At 52.8% G+C, this 13506-nt stretch overlaps 3 protein-coding genes across 5 annotated transcripts in view; all 3 read left to right on the top strand.

Moving 5' to 3' along the window:
- Positions 1-2156, top strand: part of COL27A1 (collagen type XXVII alpha 1 chain) — a 145916-nt gene extending 143760 nt beyond the window's left edge. For all 3 annotated transcript variants that reach the window (XM_050981025.1, XM_050981026.1, XM_009093500.4), the window contains one exon: positions 115-2156. In XM_050981025.1, the coding sequence (XP_050836982.1) occupies positions 115-261 (147 nt within the window). In that variant the 3' untranslated portion in view covers positions 262-2156. The remainder of the gene's footprint in view (positions 1-114) is intronic.
- A 1214-nt stretch (positions 2157-3370) lies between these two features.
- On the top strand, positions 3371-5869 carry LOC103819047 (alpha-1-acid glycoprotein). The gene is made up of 6 exons (XM_009093499.4): positions 3371-3686; positions 4327-4469; positions 4692-4762; positions 5043-5147; positions 5355-5455; positions 5636-5869. The coding sequence occupies exons 1-6, from the start codon at positions 3582-3584 to the stop codon at positions 5687-5689; spliced, it is 579 nt and encodes a 192-aa protein (XP_009091747.1). The 5' UTR covers positions 3371-3581; the 3' UTR covers positions 5690-5869.
- Positions 5870-6830: 961 nt separating this feature from the next.
- On the top strand, positions 6831-11582 carry LOC103819046 (alpha-1-acid glycoprotein-like). The gene is made up of 6 exons (XM_009093498.4): positions 6831-7031; positions 7576-7718; positions 8326-8399; positions 9090-9200; positions 9945-10048; positions 11431-11582. The coding sequence occupies exons 1-6, from the start codon at positions 6930-6932 to the stop codon at positions 11545-11547; spliced, it is 651 nt and encodes a 216-aa protein (XP_009091746.1). The 5' UTR covers positions 6831-6929; the 3' UTR covers positions 11548-11582.
- Positions 11583-13506: the final 1924 nt, after the last annotated feature.

The raw sequence follows: 13506 nt of genomic DNA, 5'->3' as shown, positions 1-13506 counted from the left end.
CCAAGGCCCACCCATTTATTTTAATTAACTCCAATAAATCTTATTTCTAGCTAAAACCTTAGCCCCTCCAGAACCTCTAAATTCCCTGAAGTCTGTCTCACCCCTCCCCCGCAGATCAAGGACGGACGCTGGCACAGGACCCTCTTTTCCTTCCGGACCCAGGACCCTCAGCAGCTGCCAATTGTCAGCATCCAGAACCTGCCCCCCTCCCAGCCAGGACAGCAGTATCACCTCGAGGTTGGCCCTGTCTGCTTCCTCTGAACCGAGCTGTGGGACCAGGCTCTGAGGCTCCAACCCCACCCGTGACCGGTCCTTGCAGGGGCTCTGCCCTCTCAGCTGGGCTGTGCCTTCTGGGCCAGCTCCTGCTCCAGCCTTTGGCTCAAGGTCTCCAAGAGCCCATGATCTACTGAACTCAGCCAGTTGTTGAAAAAGGAGGAGGAACAAGGACATGGGGGAAGCGGGCATCAGTCAGGAGTGAGCAGTGAAAAGGGATCAGGGGCTGGGTGTTGTGGTTCCTCACACAAAGCTTTTTCCATGACCAAAGAAAACATTGAGAGAAACCTCAAGCGACTTGCAGCGTGTGGGTTTTTTTGTTCTTTTTCCCTCCCCATCCACCCACCCACCCATTTTTGTCTGGTTCCTGAGTTACCAAATGTTCTTTCCATTGGAAAAAAAAAAAAAAAAAGATTAAAAAAAAAAAAATAGAGCTTCCCTCTCAGAGCTTGTGGCCTTCTGGACAGCCACGTGCTGCATCAGGTCTCCCAGGCGGAGCTGCAAGTTGAATCTGGCTGCTCTGTGTACAGGAAGCATTTCGATGTGCAATATTAGAAGAAACAAAATATATATATTATATTATTTAAAGCAAAAAGAAAAAGGAAAAAAAAAAAAAAAGAAAAAAAAAGCCAAGTTCCTCCTTCCATGAGTTGAATCAACACTCCCTCTCAAGGTGAGGTGTTGGAGTAGGGGAGAGTCACAAAGCAAAGAAGGGGGAATGGAAAGAGGAGAGGGGAAGAGATTGGTGCTAAAATAGAGAGAGGGAATGGGCTCATCTGATTTGTTTCTACCTCTCACTGTGAAATCTCTGGTGCTCTTAAAAAAGTGTGTTATTTTATATATATGACTTTATTTAAGGTTGTGAAGGTGCTACAATGTCTTGCCACAGACCCAAAAAAAAAAAAAAGCCCCATAGAATCAGCTCTCTGGGAAGAGAGGAGAATATGTGCTACAGTTAAATCAGAGAAACAGCCACCCTAAAAGGGATCCTTCAATGGCCATGGGTGTCAATAACACAACTCACACCACAGCCAACATCGCTTAACGGGATAATTTAAAGCAAATTTGCTTTTTTTGGTTTTTTTGTTCATCAGCACTTCACTGCTTTGGGAGGGGAGTGAGGGACACAGCTCATCTAGAAGTGTTGAGCCTCAGAGAGCTCCTTTGGAGTTGGTTGAGTTGGGCTGTACTGAGTTGCCCACAAGACTCCCTGGACTAAGCTCACGTTTAAACCCAGCTCTGCAACTCTTCCCTCGGCCCCTCTGTCAAGACTGACATGATGGTACCTTGTTTCAGAACCCAGCCAAGCTTGCAAGGGTTTTGTTCTGTTAAGTTTTGTAGAAATTTAGTCTCTATATGTAAATTTGGAGGATTTTTTTAAAGAGGATAATTATGATAATCTTTAATTCTATATAAGGAATAATATTGGTGTAATCAGAGCTGTACTGTATCAGAAACTCTTCAGTGCCTGTTTGGAGTTTTCATGTCTCATATGGACTATGGATTTTATTTTTTTGAGGGGAAAAAAAATTATCTGTGAGTCTCTCTTTGTGTATTTTTTTTTTGTTTGTTTTTTGTCACTACTGCCTGCTGGTTGGTTCCCAATCACCATCAGAACAGTTTAACAGGATCTGTCCCTAATACCTCGCCCTCCACGCAGCCCCTGCCAGAAATACCTCATCCCCAGGCCAAAATCACCAGCACCCATCACTCACTGCCTCCCTGCACCCCCCCATGCTCCAGATCCTTCCATTTCTCATCCCATGCCATTGGTTTTGTGTTTTCTCAAGGCTGCAGTTACCATTTGTTCTCCTTAAAGCTTTTTTTTTCTCCTTTTCTTTTTCCTTTTTTTTTTTTTTTTAACTTTAAATAAATATTTAAAACTGAGGCAATGGAACAGAACTGGAATGGTTTGGTTTTTTCTTTTCTTAATAAGAAACTCGGTGGGCAAGAGGTGCAGAAACAGCCCATGTCCCAGGGTTCCCCCAAGTGATCTGAGGAGCCAAACCCACACCCCAAACCTCCCAAATGCACAGCAAGACTGGGATCCCTTGGCTCCCAAGTGCTGTGACACATCCTTGTCCCCATCCTGCCACAGGGCTGGGGAACAAGGTGGGGGGGTGGGGAAGAAGAAAAGGGAAGGAAAAAGGGGGAAAAAAAGGGGGAGAGAAAAGAGAAGAAGAAGAGAGAGAAAAGAGAAGAAGAAGAGAGAGAAAAGAGAAGAAGAAGAGAGAGAAAAGAGAAGAAGAAGAGAGAGAAAAGAGAAGAAGAGTTGGGGTGGTGGGAAAAAACTAAGGGAGAGAAAAGGGGAAAGACAAGGGCAACAGCCGGGGGAGGGGGCAAAAAAAGAGGGCACCAAATGGAAAGAAGGAAGCAAAAGGAAAAAAATCCTGGTTTTTTGGGGGACAAAAAGCAGAGGAGCTGCCTTGGCCGGTGCAGGTTGTGACAGGGGCAGCGGGAAGGGCTGAGCCGTGTCTGCCCAGCCCCGCTCTGCCCTTCCCGGCACCGCCGGGGCTGGGGCTGGCACCAGCCCTGCCCTGGCACCAGAGCCCGGCTGATTGTGTCCCGCCCCCCCGAGCCATCGGTTCTGGAGCAGCTGCAGAGGGCAGGGTGAAAGCAACCACGTTTAATTCATTAATTAATCACCACACTTAATTAGGGTGCCAGCATTAGAGGAGCTGTATGGGGCTGATAGACAGGGAGATGCTGCATTTAAAGAAGTTGTAATTTATAGTTTTTAAAAGGTCTGAGCCTAGTTTATGGTTTTTAAAAGGTCTGAGCCCACTGCACTGATGGGTTCCCTGCCTCTTGGCCAAGGCCCATGGAACCCCCCATGGCCCTGCCCTCCCAAGAGCACACCTGAACCCTCGTGCCAAGGGGAAACCAGGTGAGTGTGGGCCAAAGCTCTTGGCACCACCTCCATGAGGGTTCCTTTGCCCTGTGGAGGAATGCCATGTCCTGCTGCCCTCAGTGTCCCCAAGCTCTCCAAACACACCTGAAGCTGCCGAGCACTTGGCCAGGCACCCACAAAATTAATTGCAGTTTCTGAGAACAAAAGCCTGCACTGGGGAAGCATTAGGTTGGGGCAAGGGGGGGGGGGGTGTTTCCTCCTTTTGTGCTGGAGAAATCCAAGATTTTGCAAGTTGGATTTCCTCCACCTGCTGTTGCTTCATGCCTGAGCAAACAGCCCAGCAGCAGAACAGGGACCTTGGTGCTGGGGATGTCCAGCCTTGCTGGCAGCCCTATATAAGGGACAGAGCTGGGCAGCAGCCTGGCAGAGCAGGAGCATCCTCCTGGACAGCCAGGAGATGTTGGCCACCCTCACCCTCTTTCTGGGGCTGCCCCTGGCCCTGGCCACCCAGAGCTGCGCCCCGCTCGTCCCGGTCACCTTCGACAGCACCACCATCCCTCAGGTAAGCCCTGCCCTCAGCCAAGGCAGCAGCCTCTCCTCTCCTGTCAGCCCCCAGCCCTTATGGACACAGGAGGAGGTCATGGGAGAACCATCAGCAGCTCAGGGTTCATCCCATTGCCTGTCCATGCCTGTTTTCCTTAAAAAACCCAGACTGCTGCAGGGGGAAGGGGTGAAGCCTTGAGCTCTGCACCCATAATCTCAGGACCAGGCACTTTTGGGGGTTCCTGCTTCCATCTCCCAGCAAACCAGGCTGGCCAGCACCATCCCAATGCCTCACCACTCTATTTTAAGTCCTTCAAGTGGTGGTGGCTCAGGTCACGAGTCTCCATCTGCAAACCCTTCACTGCATAAACAGAATTTAATCCCTCGGGAGCCTTTAATGGGAGGAAAGCAATGACAGCCTGGCCTGGAGCAGGAGAAGCACCACTGCAGAAAGAACTGGCCAGCCTGGGAGCTGGAGCAGTGCCTTAACAGAAAGGGGACAAAACCCAGAGACCCTCACCCAGCCTGGATGCACCCAGGGCAGTCACCTTCACCCGCTCCTGGGACATCAGACACAGCCTTTGCTTTCCCTCACGGGGCACCTGGGGGTGCACCTGGCACAGCCCCTCCAACCTTCCCCACTCTGCTCCCCTCTGCAGCTCCTGGGACAGTGGTTCTACATCGCTGGTGCCTCCAGGTACCCCCCTCACCTGGCAGAGCTGAGGGCAGTGACATTTGAAGCTTTTTCCTTCTCTCCTGGCAGCCACGAGGATGAGCTCAACATCACTGAAATCATAAGAATGTAAGGACAGGGATTCATGCCCTGATCTGGCTCCCCCATCCCAGGGGCATTTCCACCCTCTGGTGTCATCCTCTGGGCTGAGACACTCCACAAACTCAGGGCTGGAGAGCAGCTGTGCCACATTTATTTAAGCTCTGCAGTCCTGCTCGTGTTCCAAACCCCTCAGGTTTGGTTGGGGTAAGCTGGGGGGTATTTGCTCCCTCTGACCTCTCTGCCCCACAGGAACGAGACATGTGTGGTGAGGAACTCCAGCAGGATCCAGGTCTTCCAGCAGAATTCCACCCTGGTGCATGGTAAAGCTCCATTGGGGTGGGAATGGGATAATGGGATGGGAGACAGCCTTGAATCCTCCTGCTTCTGCCCCTCAGGATGTGGCACCCTGAGCCTTTTACACCTAAAATCGTGTCTGGAGGTGGGGAAAAAAATTTCTTCCACCACACAGCACATCTAGGGCAGCACTGTGGGACCAGAGTGGTCCCCACTGGGATGAGTGGCAAGGATAGAAGGTGATGAGGCTCAGCATGGGGTGGATCCTCACCACTGGGGAAATCTCACTCTCTCCATTCCTTCCAGTTGATGATAACGGGGTGGTTTCCACGGCCAGACTGATCCAAAGTGACAGAGACCTGCTGATCGTGAACCACATCAACATTGACTCCCCAAATCTGAGCCTCTCAGGTGAGCAGATGCTTCCCCTGGGACAGATCAAGGGGCATGGACATCCCCAGTCCTCACAAGCAGGGCAAAAAGTCCCTTTTCAGAGGTACAGAGGGGAAAGATGAGGACAGGCAGTGAGCTGCCCATCTGCACTGCAGGGAGCACCCTAAAAAAGCAAAGCAACCCTAAAAGTGCATTTCCTTCCCTCCCTTTCCATTTCCCTGACAGCACGGACCCCCAAGGTGAGCAAGGAGCACATGGAGGAGTTCAAAGCCCACCTGCAGTGCCTGGGCTTCACTGAGCAGGAAGTGTTCTACGCTTCCACAGAGGTACAAAGCCCTCCCTGGCCAGGTTCTGTTCCCAGCTGGGATGGGGCTCTGGGGGGAATGTCAGTTTAGTCCCCCAGCACAGCTTCCCTGCTGTGCATCCCCCTCGAGCCCCCTACCCCAGCCATTCCCGGTGGTTCTGGGGTGAGGGAGCCCCAAGAGCTGATCTCCTCTCTCCCCCAGCATGCCTGTCCCCTGCCCAGGGATGAAGACAATGCAGATCCTCAGCTGGGGTAACCCCCATGGACTGGGTCAGCTGCTCCATCCTCATCCTCCTCCAGCCCCAGCCAGGCTCAGCACAGCCTCAGAACCTCTTATCCTATTTATCCTACCCATGTTTTGGTTTTTCCTCCTGGATTAAACACCCAGTTCCACTGTTCTCAACTGAGCCCAAAATAAATTCCTGTGTTTCACCCACTGGCTGTTCCTGCTCCACCTTCTCTGGGACGCCCTCCTGCCTGCCCTGCCCATGGTGCTGCAGCTCCAAACCCACCCAGAGATGTGAAATGCTCCAGACAAAACCCAGCCAGGGCCAAGCATGGCAGTGGGCACAGAAGCACATCCCTCATGCCAGCTCTGCTGTGGCAGGAGACCCTCCCAGCCTCAGGACATTGGGACATGAGCACCCACCCCTCAGGGTGACACACAAACCTGCCAACCCCCTCGAGTCTCCCCCACCACAACACTCTCAGCAGCTGAACATCCACACCATCAATTTTCAAGCCAAACTCCACAAGGCTCCATCTACACCACAGGCTTGTGCAGGGGTCACTGCAGGGTGGGGTGACAAAAGGTGACGCTGCCCCTTCCCCAGGTGTCTCTGAAGAGGGGAAAGGGGAGAGGATGGGAAAAAACATCTCCCAGAGCCAGACCAAAGTGTTAAGGGAGGCTCTGCTGCCAGAGAGGAAAAGGCACAGCAATGCCAGAGAAACAGGACCTGCCTGTCCCTGACCACACAGGGACAGCAGCAGGACAGGGAGGGTCAGGAGCTGCACGGGAGATGACCCCAACAGGACAGGGGTGACATCTGAGGCCCATAAACACCACTTTTAAGGCCAGTTTCAGCAAGGACAGCAAAAGCACCTTCTCTTCAAAGCCCCCTTGGGCTTTGCCTGAGACTGGGGAGGGGGGGGTCTGCAGCCAAACCAGCACTGGGGGGGCTGCACATCTCAACAGCAGAGCGTGAGGTGACTACAGCAGCTGCTCACGAGGAAAAATGAGCAGATTTAGGGCAGGTTGAAGTTTTAAATGCAGTAACTGCATCGCCAGCAGCCCATTCCTCCCAGCCCTTGTCCACAGCAGCCACACCCGAGGCCGGGGCGAGTGCCAAGCACGAGGGCATCGCCCCCGAGGCACCGCTTGCGACACCGGGGCAGATCCGGCTGGGCACATCCTGTCCTCTCCCAGCAGAGCTGCAGGAGCCAGCAGCGTCTGTCTGTCTGTCTGTCCGTGCGGGGCTCGGTGTGCTCGGACAGCCATGGGCACGGCACTCGTGGCCATCCTGGGGCTGGCAGCGCTGCTGCCCGCGGACGCGCTGCCCTGCGGAGCGCAGCGCCCGGACAGCTCCACGGCAGCCAAGGTAGGAGAGAGACAGCGGGGCTGGGGCTGCCCCCGCCTGCTGCCAGCCTCGGGGGGCTCTGCTGAGCCTCGCTGTCCCCTGGGAAAGGCCAAAGCCCCACCGAGTCCCCTCTGCTCCCCCAGCGCATCTGCCGAGGTGCTGTGGGTGAAGCACCTGCAGCGAACGGGAAGGGTTTGCTGTGCAGAACATCTGAAATTGCCCTTTTCTCTCAGGTTCCCAGCAGTGACCTCGAAACAAGGCGGGTGGGCTGGGTATTTTGGGGTGCAAATCCCCCACGACAAAGCCGGGCTGTCCTGTCCTTGCCGCACCACAGCCGGTGCCAACACCCTTCCCAACCCCCACACCCAGCAATTTCTTAACCCCCCCAGTTCATTTGCAAATATTTCACCTTGTCGCTGCCAAAGCAAGAGCCCTAGCAGAATATCAGAGAACCAGCAGCGCTATCAATTTTGCCACGGGGAGGGTGGAAATCTCAGGGTTTGTCCTGCCAACCCAGCTGGGGTCACCACCTGTCCCTCCTGTCACCACCTGTCCCTCCCCACAGCTGCCGGGGACCTGGCTGTACGTGGCAGGGGCTGCCCAGTTCCCCCAGCACCGCGTGGAGATGCTGCTCATCGACCACGCCTTGCTGCGCTTGGAGCCCGGGCCCGGCGGGCAGGAGCTGCTCATCAGCCACTACGTGGCCGTGTAAGATGCGGTCCCCGTGCCCTCCACCCAGCCCCTCCCTGCTACAGCCCCAAAATCTTTCAGCACAAGATGCGAGCAGGGTTCCAGATTGGTTTCTCCAAAAGGAGTCGCTCCTGCCTGCCCTGTGCACCCTTCTCCCTCATCCCCTTTATTTACTCATTCATTCAGCAGACCGCAGGTTTAGACCCGCTACGCAGGGCACAGGGGTCTCACAGGCACCAAGCCCTGCAGGCAAGGAGAAGACCTCTCCAGGGGAGGAGAACTTTCCCGAAGTCCCTGTGCCATGGCTCTGCCAGGCACCAAAAGCTGTTTCCCCCGCAGGGTCAGAATTTCAGGGGATGAATTTTTCTGTGCCAACACAGGCAGCACTTTGAGGTTTCAGTGATCTCAGGGTGGAAAACGTCTGAGCACCAAGGGGTGGGGGAGCAATGCCAAGGCTGAGACCGTGAGCTGCCACTGGAGGTCAGACAAAGACACGAGAGAAAAGCCTTGATTTAAACAGCGAGAGAAATCAACCCTGAGGAGGAGGTGGCAGGTGCCCGGGGCAGGGCTGGGGCTTTGCTGATCCTTCCAGACAACGGCATCACCCCTTCCCCTCTCTCTGCAGGGGGGACCAATGTTTTACCCACAACCTGACCTACCTGGAAGTCACCGCCGGTAACGCCACGCTGGTGAAGCACGGTGAGCGGCACCGATGGGGTTAACACCCAGCCCAAGGCTTCACACGGACTGAGACACACAAAGCGCCCATTTCCCTGTTTTACGTTATCTGATGCATTTTATTCCAGAGTCTCTGCCCGTCTGAAGCCTCGGTGGGCTCCAAACCCAGGGACACCCAGGTTATTCCTGCCCTGGGGCACCCCAGGGGTCGCAGCCACACCAAACCCACGGAGTAACGCTGTGCCAGGAGCCAGCCTGCTCCCATCCCTGCAGAACACCATCCTCTTTGTGAAGTTATTCCACAATCCCTGGGGGGCAGGAGGGAACGCTCAGGGCAGGTCTCAGGAATTAATGAAGCCTCTGAGTTCTTCCTCCTTGCTGAGGAAGTGGGGTGAGCCAGTCTGGGGTGGGAATTGCAGCCCCCTGGGACACAGATTGCCCTGACCCCTGAGTCCCAGCACATTCCAACAGCAGGGCAGGAGCTGGGCACCTTCAGCTCTTTCACACCCCAGCCCCATTTTAAAGAAATACAATTTATATAAAGCAAGAGCCAAAAAAATCACCCTATTTCAGGACATTTTTCCTCACCTGCTACTGAAGGTTGATCCCCCACACTGAATCCCAGGGACTACTGACATTGCCACACCTGGGCTGGGGTTTATTGCTGCTGCTGCACTGCAAATCTGAGTTATTGTGTCTGTTCTCTTCAAGCCAAGACCCAGCAAACTGAGGGGATGCTGATGAACATGAGCTCTGAAAACCTTTTACTCATCCAGTACCAAATGCAGAGGGACAGGACATATTTGGGGCAGTATCTCTACGGTATGAAACTCCACCCTAAAGTAATTACAAGCTATCATGGCACACCCACCCCCACACACACAGTTATCAACTAAAACCATGCAGCAGCTTGGTCTCACCAACAGTCAGTGACTTTCCTGAGACCAACACTCCAGGGGTCATGGGATTTGCAAGCCCCATTAAACCCCACATCTCTTGGCAGAGCAGGAAAAGCAAGTAAACGACCAAACCCACTTGCAGCATAAATATTCAAAGGACAGGAAGCAAATACAATTCAGCATCGATATCACTGTAAAATCTCAACATTTTCAAGCTAATCATGATGTTTCAGTACTTACTCCCAGGGCAGAGCACATGGCTTTGCAGTGCTAAAGCTGATCAGATTTACCCACAAACCCATAAAGCAGCAGTTTTGACCCTGATAAAAACTCATCATCATCTTGCCAGGCTGCAAAGCAGTTGCTTAAGAGATTTTGAAGACACCTATAGAAAACTGCCTCCATATTCCACCTTGGTCCCTCCTGACACCCCAGGAGTATCAAACCATCCTGCAACCCCTTTAAGCATGCAGGACCAGAGAGTTTTTTGGGAGAGAGTTAAAGAAGTGATGCCCAGGGTTGGTTTTATTCAGGTGTGTGAGAGACCCCCACACAGAGCACATCCACTGCAAGCACTGGTGGGGAAGGGGGGCAACAAGGACAGGGACACAAAGGGCTGTGCTGAGGCCACCAGTCCATATCTAACACCTGACAAATCCTTCTCCAGCCAGGAACCTGAGCATCAGCACAGCAGACCGGGAGGAATTCGAGCAGCACGCTGAGTGCCTGGGGCTGAGGGCGGAGCAGATCGTGTACGCGCCGTGGAAAACGGTACTGGGCACCCTGAGCCACCACAGCCCCCTCCAGGCAGGGCTGCAAGGGCCCAGCTGCACCTCCAGCTGCCAAACTGGCCTCTTGGGGACACGTTTTCAAGGTGTTGGAAATTATTTAGAGGATTAAATCATCACAGGCTCGCTTCAGCTGAGGTTTGAAGTAGCAGCCCTAAAGCAAATGCCTGCGCCTGAGCATCTCACTGGGAGCCCTGGTAACAGCCTGCTCACCCCTGCCAGGGGGAGCTAGGCAAGGGATTTTTGCCCTGAAGTTACTGATTTTGCCTTGAAACCCCTGGGTCTGCCCCCTAGCAAGGACCAGCTGTCCCCAGAAGGTACAGAAAGAGCAGAAGGCTCCAGGGATTTTTTTTCCTTGAGGTTTTCCACCACAACATTAACCAAGTCCAGTGCTCACCTCTACCACCTGATTTAAGACATTTTATCGTGCAAATAACCCAGACCCTGAGTCAGCTTGACAGGGGCTCCTGTTTGCAAAGTGAAGGTGAAGGACATCTTACCTTTGCTGCTCTGTCCTGCTCATCCACATCAGCAGGCTCTGAGTTTTCTAAGGTGACCAAAACCCCACTGCAAGCCACCAGGCTGGATCCAAGATTGCCCCCAACACTTCTCCAGCCTCAAGAGGCTGCTTTTAAAACTGCCCCAGGGGACTGGAGGGCAGAGAGGGGGGAAACCCTGGGAATGGGGCTGCACCTGGGGCAGATCTCCTCTCCAATTTAGCAAAGGAGCAGCACCTGGGAGGCAGAGCTCAGCTCCTCTACATGAACTGCACACACCTGTGGACTGAGGGGGGTTGCAGTCTCTGGATCACATTTAAATTTGGGGAAAATTAGGGGAATTAGGACTGTCTGTACTTACAAGCTGTGGTGCAATTTGGGTTGGCAGTTACTGGCCAAAGTAAGCCACTGCACCTGAGGAGTAAAAAAACCAACTCAACAAACACTGCAAACATTTTGGGGCCCTTTGTGATCAGGCTGAAGGAGGTGGATGTGAGCAGAACACAGGAGCAGACTCACAAAGCCCCATGTCAGCTGCAGGCATTAACAGAACTTTACCTATGCTGAGTGCCTGAGCAGCCCAAGCTTTTTACTTATTTACCCCAAAGTCTGAGTTCCCCCTTTCCTTCACAGCACACATAGCCCAGCTTTGCCCCAGAAAATGGCTTCCTCTTTCCAGTAGAGGCATGAAAAATGGCATCAGCAGGAGCTGAGCACCTGGGCAAGCACTGTCTGTGCCTGGGCCAGCACAGGGAAGCCCTCTTAGAAATAATCATCTAAAAGGGGAGAGGAAAATACTTATTTCTTGAGTTTCTCTGTTGCTGGCACCTTGGCAGATTCACTTACCCTGTTTCTGTTGTTTTGACAGGAGGTGTGTCAAGTGAAAGCAGCTGAAGGCAGCAAGAGCCCACAGCCAGAGCCCGTGGATGCAGCCACAGCATCTCCTGCTCCAGGCACCCCCTGGCCTGGGAGTGCAGGGAACTGACCCCACGCAGGGCAATAAACTTTTCCTTCAAATTAGATACAATTTGGTGCCAATTGTTTGAGAGCAGAGGGTTCTGAAGATTTGCAAAAAGAGAACGTACAGCTAATTCACCTTGTGTGTCATCCAGCTAGGAGTTGGGAGAGTCAGCCTGGAGCTTCCCGCTGAGCTTGGAAAAGTGCTCCGCTTGGAAAAGCAGCGCTGCTGTGCAGCAGTAAGAGAGACCAGCCAGGAGAGGGCAATCATTAACTGCTTTAAATAAGCAAACCAAGTATTTCAGGAGTAACTGGAATATTGAGAAGGCTGGAAACTTAGCTGGAACTGTACAGCCTGAGGAAAAGGGGGTTTAGCTAAAAGGGAGCACCCAGTTCTCCTGGCAGCAGCTTGACACCAGGTAGCCCAGGTGGGACAGATGTTCCTGCCCAAAGCCTCTGGACCAGGAGAGTGCTCCCTGATCCCATCCATCCACAGCTTGCTTTGCACACCATGTCTGACACTGAGAAATTACCCTTCTGCCAGAGGGAAGGGGTGCAAACCCAACCCAGCCTGGATTTTTAGTTTTCAGAGAAAAGGTCACAATTTCTCATTTCTCAGCAAGCTCAGCACCCTGGAGATGAGAAGTGCCAAGGATGACATTGCTCTCCATGCCCCCAGCACACCCCTGCACTCGTCAGGCACCTCATACACCCCTATCCCAGCCCCAACGGGGGGTCAGCACCATCACTGCCATTGGAAAATGGGCAAGTGTAACAAGAGACTGCTGCTGCTCCTGCGTGTCTGGAGAGTAATTCAGTCTCAGCTCATAATTAAGCACTGAAAATATCTCTCTTCCTTAAAAAGGAAGAAAATGAGAGAAGCCAGAGGGAAGGCTGCAGTGAGCTCTGTGACTCCCTCCATAGCTCCAGGGTGCTGGGTCTCTGTCCAGCTGCCTTTACCAGGCAGAATTTCAGTGTTAAGCCTTTGGAGTGACTGCTCTAGCAAAAATTAATTTTACAAGATCACAAAATCTTTAAGGTTGGAGAAGACCTTCAAGGTCAAGTCCAACCTGTGACCAATCCCCACCTTGTCAACCAGAGCACTGAGCAGCAATCCAGTCATTCCTTGGACACTTCCCAGGGATGGGGACTTCACCACCTCCCTGGGCAGCCCCTTACCAGTGCTTGACAAATCTTTCCGTGAAGAAATTCCTCCTGATGTGCAATCTGAACCTCCCCTGGCACAGCTGGAGGCCATTCCCTCTCCTGCTGTCCCTTGTTCCCTGGGAGCAGAGCCTGACTGCACCCTCCTGTGTCAGGGAATTGTAGAAAAGCCCCCCCCAGGATTGCTCTTCTGCAGGATAAAAAATAGTTCAGGTCTTGAGGCACAGGTAGCCAGCCAGCCCTTGTGTTTCACATCACAAGCTTTATCAGCTTGTGATGTGAAACACAACTCCCCAACCGCCCCAGAGGGCAGGGGGGCTGAGGGGATGCTGGCAGAAACCTCCAGGGCTGCAGTTCAAGGATCCTTCTCAGCTGACACCACTGGAGAGCTGTGGCTCAGCTTACAAAACCCCAGACTTTAAGAGTAGATTTATAGCTGAATAAAAGCCTTGAATTACAGTAGGAGACATAAGGAACAAACAAAGCCAGTCTGGCCCCCACAGCAAGTTTTGTTAACCAAATCAGAGGCCACTTGCACTACCAGCTGTGGCTCCTGAATGACTTTCAAGGGCAGCTCCTATCTGCATAGTTTTTCATTAAAAAACTTGTACAAAAAGCCTTTATGTTGGAAATGGTATAAGCCATGTTCTTTCAAGGGGATAATCAGACTGCAGAGCTTTCTGCTTTTTCTGGGAAATTCACTTCTCTGCACAGAGTGTTGTGGATACTGCAGAGGTGAGCAAAGTCCAGCAATACCCAGACAGGTAAACAGAGTCTGAACATTCCTGACTCATCACCACTATCATCAGCCTTGATCTTGCTG

The sequence above is a fragment of the Serinus canaria genome, chromosome 17 (assembly GCF_022539315.1).
Source record: "Serinus canaria isolate serCan28SL12 chromosome 17, serCan2020, whole genome shotgun sequence".
Lineage (NCBI taxonomy): Eukaryota > Metazoa > Chordata > Aves > Passeriformes > Fringillidae > Serinus > Serinus canaria.
This window is presented reverse-complemented; position numbering and strand designations above follow the sequence as displayed.